Genomic DNA, 14,696 nt, shown 5'->3' with positions numbered 1-14,696 from the left:
TAGCGCTTAGTGGCCCCTCGGTACGTGCTGGTGAGCGTGGCCATCCTAGTTCTTGGAGTCTGGCCCCCAGCGCAGACAAGTACACGTGTCGCGTGTTCTCTGTGGGCCCGGGCCCCAGCAGACACTGTCTCAGCTGTGGAGCAGTGCACAGCGTTCTACCCATTTCCGCACATGAGAAGAGTAGGGCCACCTGGGGGCAGTGGTCCCCCCACCTGGCCCCACAGCCAGTTCTGGCAGCGCTGAGCCTGGTACAGATGGTCACTTCAGGTCTCTGCCCACTTCTGCCCCTGTCTCACACCTGGGTCGTCTGGACTGGGGGCTCCCCAAGGCCAGGACTGCACATCCCAGCGGACGACAGCTCCAACTTTTGAGAGTGCCTTACCTGCACCAGCAGATGGGCGACTTACAGATGAAACGGGGCTCTCAGAAGGCGTGACCGGCTTGTTCAAGGCTCCAGACCCAGGCAGAGGTGAAGTGGTCACTGGGACCCCAGTCTCTGCCCCTAGAACCCTGCCGGCTTCCTGAATTATGGGTTGGCCGTCCACACCTGCTGATTCTTCACCATCCCTGGGTTCAACCAACTGAGAATTTTGACTACAGGATGCATCACCCATCGGTACAGAAGGCCGACTGTATGACACAATTTCTTACGAGGGACTTGTGCGTCAGTGGGTTTTGGTGTCTACAGCAGCTCCTGGAAACAGTCACACAGATACCAGGGGATGACTGTACCTTACCTCCAGCAAAGGAGCCAAGATGACGCTGTTCACACCACACCCTCCCCAACCCAGCCCCCAGCCCCTGAGCTGCCAGGAAGTGGGGGAGCCAACCCCCCTAGACTCTGAGGGGAGGGATCCTGCCACAGCTTCTGTAGGTTGGCCCTGCTGTCGTCCTTCAGCCATCATTTGGCCGCCCTGGTTCCCCTCCAGTGACACACACAGACCTGCTCTCAGGTGCCGCAGCAGGGGAAAGAAACATGATGACCCAGGCTGCAAGCAAGAAAGGCTGAGGGTCAGCTCCCCAGGAAAAGAGCCTGTGTGGCTGAAACCGTAACAGCTTACATTTGGTGAAGAGGGATATTGGTGAGAAGATAAAATGTCAGAGGAGAGCAGCGTTTAGAAAACCATAATCAGGTCCAGGGGATAGTAAAAATGGGGCAAATCCAGCTCCCCATTCACACCCACACCCACCGCAGACATCAGTCATAGATCCCAGCACTCCTGCTGGCCAAGCTTGAGAAAAGTGCACTGGGTTTTAAGGAACCAGGGCCAAATATGAGATACCAGTATGAGATAATGAAGCTTTTTGTATTTTGGCCAAAGGTGCAAAACAGGGTCCTTCCCTGCACCTCTTCTTTTTATTCCTCAGGAGTATGGCCACACATTGCCATCTGCCCTCCCCCACAGGCTCCTGCTCTTGCAAGCCACTCTGCTCTGGGGATTGCTACACTCCCGTCCCCTGTATCTGGATCTAACCTGCCAGTGTTCCAAATACAACAGGTACTATGGACTCTCTGGTCATTTTCAAAGTGGATTTTTTGAGGGGTAGGGCTACCCTGGGGAGGTCTGTCTTCAAAATAAATCTTACACAAAACTCCATACTTGAAAGCAGGAAGAAGAGGTCAGTGTGTGGGTGAACAAACAATCACTTTCCACAGTATGCCATAGGGGGCACTGCCTACCTGACCCCTCCCCCCATCCTGGAGCTGGAAGTGGGGTGACATCCTCTGCTGGTATCTTGTGTCTTCCCTTCTGAGAAGAATGCCTCTAACTTATTGAGCTGTTTTAAGTGCTGTGGAAGTTGTAGGATGCCACCCAAAGTTCTTCAACAGCCCCATTGAGAGAAGAGATCTGTGCAGATCCCCTTGAATCTGGGCTCTGGGACAGGTGGGTGAACACTGTTGAACACCTTGCCTGAGAAGGCTATGGAACTGGCAGCTTCCACCCCATCTTCTTGGGACACTTGTTCTTAGAGCCCAGCCCCCAAACAGAGAGGAAGCCCAAGCTGCCCATGGAGAGGGCTCACAGAGCGGAACCAGCACTGCCAGCCCGCCAGCCTCATGGGTGTGCCATCTTGGAAGTGGGTCCCCAGCCCCGGAAGAGCTGTCTTAGCTGATGCCTGCTGGAGCAGACACGAGTTGGTTCCACTGAACTTTGCCCAGATTGCATTCAGGAGTGAAGTGGGTGATTTTTGCTGCTTTCGTTTTGGAGGGTAATTTGTTCTTCATTAATGATCAGTAGCACAGTTTCATTTATATTATAATGATGTTAATGTATAACATATTTACAAATACACATACATTACTGAAGATGTAATTTAGAAATACAAGTTAAGTAGATAAAGCAAATGCATTATTTCACCTGATCCTCATAGGCACTTTCGAGGGACATCACTATTCACAGACTGGTAACTTGCCCATAGTCACCCAGCTTTGTTAGTGAAGCCAGGAGTCAGGATGTAGCTGATCATAGACTGAACCAGAATTATCTATGTATCTTCTATCCCATCCCTGTGGGTCACCGTCACCTGACCACCTGAGGTAGAAAGAAGCAGAAAAAAACGGGTCATTTTCTAGAAGAAGGATTGGTGGGTGGGGGGATTCCCCCAGGGCGCGCCTGCTAGTGGCAGACACACCCTTGGGACTGGGGTCTGCTCAGTTTGGGAGCATGCAGGGGAGTCTCCCGGCAGCGGGCGGAGGGTTTTGTCCACTCCCCGCATCAAGTCCATCCTGTCAGTTCTGATGTGCATGTCCCTGTTGGAAGCCCTGCTCCTTATGGAATCCCACCATCTGCCGGTCACCGGGCCAGCCTCTCCTCTTGCTAGAAACAGACCCGTGTGTTACTGCATGGATAGGTGAGGAAACTCAGGCACTGAGCTGCGCTGGCTTGTTCCCTGGTGTGAGGCAGTGCCCCTTGTCCCCCCTCCCCACCACGCCCTTCCCTCTGTGTTCCCATCGCCTCCTCAATCCCTGTCATCATCCAGGGTTTTCACTGGAGACTGCCTGGGCAATCTTTCAAACATGCAGAGACTTCTAAATAGTGGAACCCACACTCCTGTTCCTCCAGTGGGGCAGGATTTCTTCCTGTGAATGGAATTCTTTATTTTCAACGTCCATAAATCTACAAAGGTTATGATGGGAGCTGACATGTGACCATGTAATGTGGACATTTTGGACTTCGGATGGTTTGGAAGCAGTAAACTTAGACCCTGAAGTGCTGAGTTGTGAGCAAACTAAAACATCCCTCCCTGCCTCTGAGGGTGGATTCTCTCACTTAACCCTTAGAAGAAACCCACAGAGCAGGCCTTGTCATCCCTACTCTCTAGGGGCAGAAGGTGCAGCTCCCAGAGGTCATCCGGCTTGATGAGGTCACACGGCAGAGCTGGCCTTCAGTCCCAGGGCCTCTCCCCACCATCAAGGGAGAAGCCTGTCCTCTAGGGAGGCATGGAGCCATCGCCTCTCGACCACCAGCAGGCCTCCTGGGGGAGCTGGGAGACACAGTGGCCTGTGGGGACAGCAGAGGTGGTTGATTTGGTGGTGGAGGTACATGGTGTGGGAGCCATATACACCAGGGTTTGCAGTGAATCCCGCTTCCACGGGCCCTCGCTGTGTCCTCAGGCAGCGTGCTTGCCCTCTCTTGGTTTCTTCACCTATGAGCCCTTCAGATTCTCTGATTCACTGAATGCTTTGAGAGAAGTGCTCCTACCATGACCCCCGTCTTACAGACGGGGAATCTGAGGTGTAGAGGAGGCTGAGCATCACAACCGCCTGAGCTCACAGCTGGGAGCAGTGGAGTCAGGACTCGGACTCAGGCCCTCTGACTCCCAGGGTCTCCACCATTGGGCTTGTCATCCTTCTCCAGGGACAGCAGGGTCTCTGTGTGCAAGGCGACGTCTCCTGGGGTTGACGTGCTGTCTCCGGGGGTGGGTTTGAAGCCGTGTTTGCTTTCTTCCATTCACTTTTCTACGGTTTATTAATTTTGAATAAGCCCCCTCATTTGTATAATTAGGAAAAGAGTAAATTCATTTAGTTTGACCAGCTGCCCCTCAACAAAAGTCCAAGGTCCTCACACCTCCGAATCGGGTTCCCGGGCACAGCTTCTGTTCAGTTCGTGTGAGATCCGTTTTCCCCCGGAGGGCCCCTGCTGTTGTCCCGGCGCAAACTGCGAGGTGGACAGCAGGTGGCGCTGCCGCCCCAGAAGCAGCCCGCGGCGGACTTCCCGGCGCTCAGACGCGCGGCCTCTCCCTAGGAGGGTCCCTGCCCCGCTCACCGCTCCCCACCCCGGATCTCGCCCCCAGGGAAGGACTCGCTGACCCTCGCACCATTTGGACAGAGATGGCCCGCCCTCCCTGCTCACCTGAGTTGTGACCGTGAGAAGGTGTTACTGCAGGATCCAGAAACGCGGGCCTGCTGAACTCTGGGGCTTGGTTAGGGGGAAACTTCCAGATACAGAAACATTGTACCCTCTTCCAGGGGACATCCGAGGGTCTGGCGTGCCCTGTGGTGGTGAGTCCTAGACACGGTAGGACTCTCGGGTTCCGGGCCTCCTCCCTGGTTTTAGTAAGACAAGCCTGGGGAAGCACATCACCACCGTTACTCCTCAGCCGCTGTCCAGCCGCAGTGCTTCTCCTGGGCCTCCTGACACACGGCACTGCAGGAAATTAGCCACAGGGCACGGCCGCCACCTGCCCCCAGCAGCTGCGTCCTCTCGACAGGCTCGCCCTGTCCACGTCCTCACGCAGCCTGCTCTGTAAGTCAGAGGGGACCTTGGTGACCGTGCCAATGTGCATGTGCGCCCAGCTGATCGGTCGTGTCCAACTGTTTGTGACCCCATGGACTGTACCCCACCCAGGCTCCTGTGTCCATGTGATTCTCCAAGGGATCTTCCCTACCCAGGGATCAAACTCGAGTCTCGAGTCTTGAGTCTTCTGCGTTGGCAGGCGGATTCTTTACCACTGTGCCCACTTGGGAAGCCCAGACATCCAACATCAGGGTCTTAAACAGTGCCAGCTTTCTGCCTCTGCTCAGGGCTTGGGCGCCTTGGCCTTGGTGCACGTCACCTCTTCGGGGTGTTGGCATGACCGACCCCAAGTATCCTGGTGCTGGAAGCAGTGTGCTGGTCTGTGGATCCGTGATAGCAGCGGTGTGTCAGCCGCTGAATCCTGTCTGATCCAGTGGCAGAGGGTAGTGGGTGCTCAGTATTCTGAATGAGTGAATTTGTGCCAGCTCGTCCTCTGCCCATGTTTCTTGACAAAACAGTATTCCACATTTGCAGACTCAAGTGTCCCTCTCTCCTGCCCGTCCCCGAGGCCCAGAAATCAGTGTGGCCGTGGTTTGTCATGGTCCCACAGTAAGTCAATGTCCCATCATAGCTTGCCAGCGGGAGATGCTAAACAAGCCCCTCCCTCCTTAAAACAGCTCAGAACTCTGAGCCTTTGATGGCCAAAAGATGCCAGAAGCAGAGCAGGAGGCTGTAGCCACACGTCCTGCCCCAACTGGCCTCTCTTGCCTTGCACTTCAACTTTTGTTTGAGTTTTTCTCCACTGGACTAGGGGGAGTTGAGGAAGTGAAGGGATCTCTCAAGGGGGGCTATGGTGGGAACCCATGGAAACCAGGTTCATTGTCCCAGAGAAGAGGTGAATGTCAGGGGTCTGAGCTGGGGCTGCTCGGGGAGCTTCCCCACCCCATCCAAAGGCCAGCTAGGAGATCAGAGAGACCCCAGTCCCCTGTGCAGACCCTGCCCATCATAATTTCCTCAGCACAGGTAGGAAGCTGGATCATGGACCAGACTTCGACTTCTCCCTTTTTTCACTAGGCTTCGTGGCTGGAGGAAAATGGGTGTCCAGGAGCCATGTGGTATTAATACAGTGGTTGGGGACATGGGCTTTGCATTCAGTTCCACCTCTTACCAGGACTGTCTAGATAAAGTCCCCTAACCTCCTCGAGCTGGTTTCTGCATCTGGAAGCGGTAGCAGTGAGTTATAGGATCTGCACAGGAGGGCCGCTGAGGAGGTAAATGGAGGTGCCATGTAAAGAGGACAGCCACAGGCCAACCCGGGCACCTCCTGAGTGTGAGTGAGCCCTGTGTCTGCTCGCCCTGGCTCCAGGCACCCTGCGCCAGCTGCTTCTCCATTAACATCACAAGCCGGCTGGGCCGCTGGACGGGAGGGGGCAGCAGAGGCCACAGTGAGGCATCTTCTCCCAGGTTTTCTCAGGAGCCCAGAGAACTTCGGAGGAGAGACTCTAAACTTGGCGCCCATCAGGACCCCCTGGAAGTCTGTGGGCCTGAGGATTCCTGAGTCCCTCCTCCAGAGATTCTAAGGCAGTGACTCTCAGCACACACACACACACACACACACACACACCCCGCAGTTGGAGCAGACAGACACCCCTGGTGTTTCTGATGAGGGCAGTCCCTGAGTCACACTCTCAGAAGGGAAGCCCTTGAGCTCAGGGGTCTCCTGACCAGAGGTTACGAGGTCCCGGGGTGGGTCCTTATCGGAACCCCTGATCCAACCCCATGTCAGAATTCCATCTCTTGAGCCAAATGGGATGATGTCTTCCTCCTCCCTGGGAAGGGAGGGAACGAATGTCCAGGTGCATCATATTGGAGGATGGGGACTCCAGCAGTCCCCAAGCTGGATGCTCAAGTCCTGAGGGGGCGGCCTTGTAAAATACGAGTTCTTGCATCTTGTTTGGCACCCATCCCAACAATGAAGGGGAGAAGGATAAGAAATGCCTGGATCTCATGGCCGTTCCCATCTGGACACCCTGAGAGCTAGACCGTCCTCTTGCTCCCAACAGGCATCACCTCACTGACCACCATGCCCATAGGTCTACATGACGTTACTACGTGAGGAAAAGCGAGGCTCAGAGGTGACGTGGCTTGCCCAAGTCAAGTCTTTCGGGGCTGGGGCTCCAGCCCCATCTTTGCACTACCTCCAGGAGTGCTGCCGGCAGGGAGCCAGGCTTTCAGTACCTCACCCTCCCCACCACTACCCCTTTGGTTTCCCCCCAAGAGCCAAGAAAACAGCAGGACCGGGCGGGCACTTTCCCTTCCTTCTGAAGCGCACGCCCTGAGTGCAGACTGGCCGCCGGGCCTGCAGGTCCCCTCCACCAGGGGCCGGGAAGCCAGGACACAGCGCCAAGGCGCTGCTGCAGCTGCTGCCTGGGGCCGCCGTGGCCTGCAGCCGAGGCGCGGCGGTGTCCAGGGCGTCGGCCCCTCGCGGAGAGCTGCAGGGAGCTGCAGCCTTGGCGGGACGTGTCACCCTCTTATAGAAACCCTATCAAGTTCTGTCCTGGCCGCTTCCCCACCCCCTGCCCTGTTACTTTGGGGGGTATTCATACCTTTAGGGTATCTCATTTGCATTGTTCCAGATCAAACACCCTAAAGGTATGCACAGGACTTTTGAATTAATTCTCTCGAAGGTGTTCCTAAGCTAGAAGGATACGCACCCAGGGCAGGGTGTGTGACCACCTTAGAAGTGCGTTTGCATTTTAGGCTGGTAACTCGCACGAACAGTGCACGCTTTTGTGTTGGCACCTGGCAGTAGGAGCTTCATCCCGTGGTCCTGGTGGGAGCCGCACCAAAATGGGCCTTGGGTCGGCCTCCGCGAGAGCGAATGCAGTCCTGTGAAGCAGGCCTTGTGAAATCTTGGTCGTGGATGTGGACGCAGTTACGCCTGTAGAATCTGGCCCTTCCGGGTTTGCCTGGAGCCAGACTCTCCTCTCTGCAGGGAAGGCTGGCCTTTTCTCTCTTCCCCAGGCCCCAGGTCAGGCCCATCCCTGATCCCTGGGCTCCCCAGGGCCGGTTTTCCTGCCCCAGTCCCTCTGGGTGCCTCCCATCCAGCCTGGCGGGGATGTGAGCGCGCTGGGAGATACCTCCGAAATGAAGGCGCAGGGGAGACGAACAGGAAACCGGGGTTCACTGCCGCCCCAGACTCTGGTCCAGTGGCGCCGGAGCCCTGCATCACCAGGGTGCGCAGAGGCCTCCGGCGCGCCAAGGAGCCAAGGGAGTGGGCACGGGGTCTGGAGACGCCTCAGCAGAAGACCGGGGCGCGCGCAGACTGGGTCGGCATTGGGTTTCTCCTAATCAGCCCCACTTCCCCACAGCCTCCGTCCTAATTGGGGTGCAGGCTCCAACGGAGGAAGGAGGGGGCCCCCTCCCGCCTGCCTGCCGAGGTTGTCTGGATCCCCAGCGCAGCGGTTCCTGCAATGGAGGCCTGAGGGCTTTTCTCTGGCCGGTTCTCCAGGGCATCGGTGGGGGCAGGGGATAAGGAGAGGTGGCCTCCGCCCCAAAGACAGGGCCTCCTCCGCTCTCGGTGAAGCTGCTCCCCGCGCTGCCCACTGCTCCGGCCGCCTGAGACCTGAGGGACAAAGTCGCCGGCTTCTTCCTGTCCCCTTTATCTCCGTTTTATAGACAGCTGTTAGTTTGGGCATTAATTGCCAGGGCGAGTTTATTGATAATTTTGATGTAACAGAGCACCGGAGAAATTGCCCTCACGTCCAAAATGTCAAATTTGAGAAGAACCAGGTTCAGAGGCTCATGACCCCACGATGCGGAGAAACTGTGGTGGGTCTTAGAAGGGCTGCACCGGCAATGTGACTTTATTGTGTTTGTTTTCCTAGGTAGCTGGGAATTGGAATAGAAAGAGGGTCAGTAGGGGAGACAGACTTTTTAAAATGGATTTCCCTCTAATGATCTAGGGGGGAAACGTGCCTATCACCTTGCTCTGCCACCAACAGCCTTTTTCTTGTTCAAAGTTTACTTGCTTCTCCATTGGGGAAAACCAAGTGTAGGGCACCAAAAAAAAAAAAAAAAAAATCCGATGAAAAAATAAAACCTTAGAAGATGCTCCATGATTTATAACAGTTGGAAACAGTAAAGTTTGAAACTCAAAATACAATTCTCATTGGTCCTGGAGTGACCAAAAAGAAAGTGTAAAATATTTCATATATATATATATGCATGCACACACACACATATATATGCATGTTTTTCCCTGGGGGAGAGAAAACTACAGTTTTTTTTAAGTTTGATTATTTTTTTAAAAACAAGAAATGACATTTAGAGGGGCAAAGGTTCTTTTTAAAAAACAGAAGCCAAGAAAAATAGTTACTCTTGTCCAGATTTCACTTCAATGTGAAATGAGTGAAAAAAGAAGGATTAGCCAACAAATAAAAAGGAGGAAAAAGGATTAAGAATCATCCATACTTTAAATATGAAAAAGAAAAAAAAAAAGACTAGTGATCCCAGGCCGGTTACTGTCTATATTTTGAAGATATTCTGCAATCCCAATAAAATACTCATGCAATTTTATTTCTAGTTGATACAATATAAGGCCATATACAAATGTTATACATTTTTATTTTTGTTCTTTTTTAGGAAAAATACACAAAAGGCAAAAACATCCTCAAATTGTCATTTTTATACAGTGCAGAAGGAAATTTAAAATACGTGTCACAAACGCTGCACCCCAGCAGCCAAAATACTAAAAAAAAAAGGGGGGGAGTCCTTCATTTTATATATATATATATTTATATAAAACATATGGAAATTTGTCTTTACACAGATCAGACTTAGTTTCAAATTTACAATGGATATCTAAAAAAAAAATTCTACGCGGCAAATATTGCCAACAAAGTTACACCATTAATACTGATAAACGGAGGAGCCTATGCGGTGTTTCGGTTATTAGGGAAAGAAAGTAGAATAAATAACAGGATGAGCCTTGCTATCGTTTTTTTTTTTAAAAAGTGCCTTAACCTTTCTGCGTCACCGCAATCCTGACTCAGGGCGCTCGGCGGGCCTTCCCCATCCCCACGGTGCCCGGCCTGCCTCACGCTCCCACCAGAGGGTTTACAGTAGAGATCGGAGACCCACCAAACAAGTCAAAACGAAGTTCGAAATCAAACCAAAAAAGCCTGAAGAGAAGGAAGGAGAGGAAGGCGGAGGAGGACGGTAGCAGAGGCCGGGAGAGCCGCCTGCTTCTGGGCTCCTGGTTTCTTTGCTAAGATGAGCAGTGGCTTCAGAAATGCAAGTTACTCGCACAAGGATCCACCTGTGGCTGACGGGAGGACTTCTGAGGTGGGGAGGGAGAGGGCGACTTCTTGTCGCCTCCTCCTTTCCCTACAAGAGACGGCTCTAAAAAGGAGACGCGCATTCCAAGACATTCTTTCAAAAAAAATTAAAAATAAAACGATAAATACTCAACCAAAAAATAAAAGTATTTGATAATGACGGTTTCACACGTTTGCTTTTCTCCTAAAAACCTTCCCCGACATTTGCCGTGGATAGGGGAGAGGGGGAGAGACCGCAGCAGAAATGCGTGTTCAGATGTTGAGAGTTCTTCCCCAACACAGCACCTTCTCAGCTGGTTTCAGTCCGATCAAAAATAGATACTTATTTATCAACAGCCGCAGTCAGATCAGGCCCCCGCCATCACCATTAAAAAAAAAACTGTTGAGGGAGTGGTGGTGGGGGGAGGTGCCGACCTCGCTGGGTCTTTGCCTTGTGGGATCCCTTTCCCAATAATCCGGTTGGGGAGGGGTCAAACCCTTTTCTTCTGCCGACGGTTATACCTCAAAAAAAAAAAAAAAAAAAAGCAGTTTCTGGTGACGGGTTCCAAAGTCCCTGCGCCCGGCCCCTGCCCGGAGGGACCCCGGAGCTGTGGCCTCACATGACGCAGGGCTTGATGTCTTGGTAGGTGACCTGCTGGTGGTAGTAGGAGCCGCCGCCGGCCGAGTGCATGGACGAGGATGCCATGGTGTTGAAAGAGAAGACGAACTCCTTTCGGTCACACATGCTGGGCGACTGCGAGTGATACCGCGGGATGCCTGTGGGGGAGAGGCGACAGGAAAGGGGGCGTTAAAGGGTGGCCTCCAGAAGCCCGGGCTCCAGGTGGAGAAGCAACGTTACCGTGGGTCGCGCCCCAGGGGCAGGTCTGCCTGGCTCCACGCTGGGCCAATGCCTCCCCAAGTCCCAGTTCGCGATTTCAGGTCTCAGCTGGGCCGGCGCCCAGAGGGAAGAGTCCCCAGACACGGACAAGGATCCCTGCAACCCTGGGTGCCCGCTGCCCCAGCCTCTCCCTCCACAGACACCGAGCCTGGCCTGGGGGGCTTCTGGTGGCTGACGGGGAAGTGGTCAGAGGGGCCAGCAGGGAAGATCCAGCGGCCTCCACTTCCAGGGCAGCCTGAGGCCTGGGCCTGGCGCCGGGCAGCCACCTTCCAGCCCCCAGAGACGGCAGTGTCCCTAAAGCAATGAGCCAGGCTGGCAGGGACCAATACAGGGGCAAAGAGGGCTTCTCCAGAGGAAGAGTCTTTGGGGAGCCAAGCCTGCGGGACTGCTGGAGCCCCGGCTGGAGTTTGAAGCAGCCCCAGTTGGGCGACCCCCATGGAGACAGCCCTCCAGCCTCCAGGCCCGGCTCCTGCCTCCCGCCGGCTGCTGACAGCTGACTCCTGACAGGCCCCTGCTTGGATCCCTCCAAGCTCTTTCAAGAACCAGACCCAGAAGGTTGCTAGCGTGTGCTGAGACAGAGGATCCAGAGGGGAAGATGGCTGTACATCTTTTTTCCTCAGGGGGGACTGCAAGCGGAGTGGTACCTGTGGGCCTGGAAACCTGGATCCTGAGAAACTGAATCTGTTGGGGCCCGCAGCTCAGACCTTCGATCTGGGCCCCTCTCAGCCTCTGTCGCCACAAAATGCCCCCTATTCAACGTCCGCATGCCCCAGGCCTGGTTCCCGAAAGGCCTGGCTCTGAGCGCCAGCACAGAGCCCCGCCGGCTTTGGGCCTAACTCTTCCGTCCTGCCCGGCTCAGAGCAGAGGCCGCTCTCCCGAAGCAGGGAGAGCGAGCCAGCTGCCCCGGGGATGGGCCAGCTCCGTCCTGGGAACTCACCCAGGTGTCAGGGGGTTAAGGGACCTGAGGGGACTTAGAATATTGCAGTCTAAGTCTTTGAGGTGAGGATGGGGCCTACCTGGCCAGGCTGGGGCAGCCTGGGCGTTGAAACAGAAAGGAAAACGGAATGTTAGTCTATGGGGGGACTCCAGGCTGCACTCAGCCCTCAGACGGGGAGAGGTGGACAGAGAGACACCTTGGGGAGCTGAGGCCTCCATGGTGCAGCTTAGGGACTGGCACCCCGTGAACGTGGCCACAGGCTCCAGACCAGGGAGCCAGCAGTCTGGGGGCTAGGTCTGTAGTGCACTCACAGAGGTCCGCCACACCCCCCACCCCCCAGTCCTGGGGACAGCTTGGGGGCTCCCCACTCACCTTGCAGCTCAGCAGGGGCGTTGTGACTGTTCTGGTGCAGATACGGCTGGTCCAGGGAGTGCGTGGAGAGGCTGCCGGACAGGGGGTTGGCCGCGGGGTTGCAGGGGGACAGGGGCTGCTGCTTAATGTAGGAGGCGCTGCTGTTGAGCGCCGCCGAGGCAGAGGGAGGCCAAGCGGCCGCTGAGCCCGAGTAGACGGCGTGGGGCTCCATGACCCCGCCAGCCGCCGCAGGCAGCAGCGGGGAGGCGGGAACCGAGCCGTCGTGGTGCGGGTACTCCCCGGCCGCCGTGCCGCCGCAGCTGCCCATGTACGAGTGGCCGCCGTTGGCAGGCAGGTGGGGCACCGAGTGGCTGGGCAAAGCCATGCCGTCCACGTTGCCCGGCAAGTGGCCGTTCATCATGCCCAGACCTCCCTCCAGCGCCAGGCTGTTGGGCGGGCACGAGAGGCCGCCGGCAGAGCCCTGGAAGCTGTAGGTGTCCGGGAGGTGGTTGAAGCCGAGCCCGTTCATCATGCTGTACATGGGCTTGAGCGCCTGGCATTTCCTTCGGAAGCCGCGCGGCCGCCGCCGAAAGGAGCCCTCCTCGAACATGAACTCGCTGGCCGGGTCGATGGTCCAGTAGTGGCCCTTGCCCGGCCGCCCGAGGCCCTTGGGCAGCTTGATGAAGCACTCGTTGAGCGAGAGGTTGTGGCGCACCGAGTTCTTCCAGCCCTGGTAGGCGCCGCGGAAGAAGGGGAAGCGGCTCTGCAGGAACTGGTAGATCTCGCTGAGCGTCAGGCGCTTGGTGGGCGAGCTCTGGATGGCCATGACGATGAGCGCGATGTAGGAGTAGGGCGGCTTCTCCGGGCGCCGGATGCCGGCGTTCGTCTTCTTGGCCTTGGACGGGCCGGACGACGCGGGGTCCATGGCCGCGCCGCCTCCCCCGCCGCCGCCGCCGCCGCCGCCGCCGCCGCCGTGCGGTGGCTGCTGCTTCTCGGGCGCCGAAGACATCGGGTGGCTGCTGCCGCCGCCGCCGCTGCCGCTGCTGCTCTGCGCGGCCGACGAGCCGGGAGGAGGAGGAGGAGGAGGAGGAGGAAGGGGAGGGGGAGGGGGAGGGGGCCGAGGGGGAGGGGGCTGCGCGCGCGGGGCTGGCTGCACCTCTGCCGTCATCGGCGGCCGCTTCTCCGGAGCGAGCCTCGGCGCACCCTCCCCCGCCCGCCCGTCCTCCCCGAGGAGCGGCCGGGTCCGCGGGCGGTTGGCGCAGAGCCCCCCGCTCTCCCTCCCGCTCCCTCCTCCCCCACTACACTCCTCCCTCTTTCCCTCCCGCCCTCCCACAAGGGAAGGAGCCGTGCGAAGGCTGAGAGCAGCCTCTTTGCAGCCTGGGCGGAGGCCGCGAGGAAGCCCCCACCACACACACACCGGTTTTTGGGGGGGGTAGGCACCCCCTCTCGGGCCTGTGGGCGTGCGCCCCGGCGGGGAGCAGCGCTCGGTCCTCGCCACCCGCGGCGCTCGGCTCCACGAGTCCAGCCGAGGCCGCCCGCTTCGTGTCGTCTCTCGGCGGCGGCGTCTCGCGCGGGCCGGCGTAAGACCCTCCAGGAGTTCCCTCCCCTCCCCTCCCAGCCCCCCTCCGGCACCCCGCGGTGGTGGGCGCTTAAAGGGCCCCCACCTTCGCCTCCCAGCGGCCGCCGGCGGAACCCGCCCCGCCTCCACCAACCTGGCGAGCAAGTGTTAATGCGCCCTGGGCCCGGGGTTCAGCCCAGCAGCGCGCTGGCCACCCACCCCCCCCGCCCCCCACCCCTCCTTCCCTACCCGGGCCGCGCGGAGGAAAACGCAGCCGGAGTCCCGGGCCTTCCCCGACGCGTACTGCCCGGTGGCGAATCGCAACAGCAGTGGCGGCTGTGGCCGCCGGGTCGTGGCCATCGCGGGCACAGCCGGCTCGGCTACGAATCCCCGCGGCCGGCGGGCGGGTGTTCCAGCGAAGGACCGCCTACCCTCTCTCCCCGCCCCGGGAAGGACTGCGCCGCGCCCGGGACTTTTCGGACTCGCCCAGCAGCGCGCAAGCAGGCGGGCAGCCGCTGGAGCCGAGCGCGGGCGGAAAACGAAAGCGCAGGGCGGATCGCTGCAGCTTTGTCTCTGGCGCCGCGGGTCGTTCGGGGAGCGAGTGAGAACCTCTGGCCTTGCGGGGAACCAGGACCCCACGGGCTCCTTCAACAAGTGTCGGGGCGCATTCACTAACTTGTGCAGTCGTGCGTACACCGATGCACAGGCAAACGCGGTAAATTTCGCAGACTCAGACCTGCAAACCAACCGCGTTCGTTCTCTCACGCACACACGGCGCTCAGGCATGTGCGTGCCCACTCACGCGCTCGCTCACGCACACACAAAAGGCCCACAGGAGCTTCAGTTCGCACCTACTCTCACTCGTGTGTACACCAGCCACGCTCTGATCTGAGCC

The 14,696-nt window shown here is 57.3% G+C and overlaps 1 protein-coding gene across 2 annotated transcripts; it reads right to left on the bottom strand.

The window, feature by feature from the left end:
- Positions 1-9,345: 9,345 nt before the first annotated feature.
- Positions 9,346-14,177, bottom strand: FOXF1 (forkhead box F1). 2 transcript variants are annotated; one of them, XM_043898225.1, is made up of 3 exons: positions 12,265-14,177; positions 10,678-10,834; positions 9,346-10,579 (listed from the first exon to the last, which is right to left on the bottom strand). In XM_043898225.1, the coding sequence occupies exons 1-3, from the start codon at positions 13,409-13,411 to the stop codon at positions 10,549-10,551; spliced, it is 1,335 nt and encodes a 444-aa protein (XP_043754160.1). In that variant the 5' UTR covers positions 13,412-14,177; the 3' UTR covers positions 9,346-10,548. The 2 variants fall into 2 exon arrangements, with proteins under 2 accessions (XP_043754160.1, XP_043754161.1); XM_043898226.1 differs by having other exon boundaries at positions 9,346-10,834; positions 12,265-14,175.
- Between the last annotated feature and the right edge of the window lie 519 nt (positions 14,178-14,696).

The sequence above is a fragment of the Cervus elaphus genome, chromosome 4, assembly GCF_910594005.1.
Source record: "Cervus elaphus chromosome 4, mCerEla1.1, whole genome shotgun sequence".
Classification (NCBI taxonomy): Eukaryota; Metazoa; Chordata; class Mammalia; order Artiodactyla; family Cervidae; genus Cervus; species Cervus elaphus.
The sequence above is the reverse complement of the archived record's forward strand: the minus strand, read 5'-3'. Positions and strand labels throughout refer to the sequence as shown.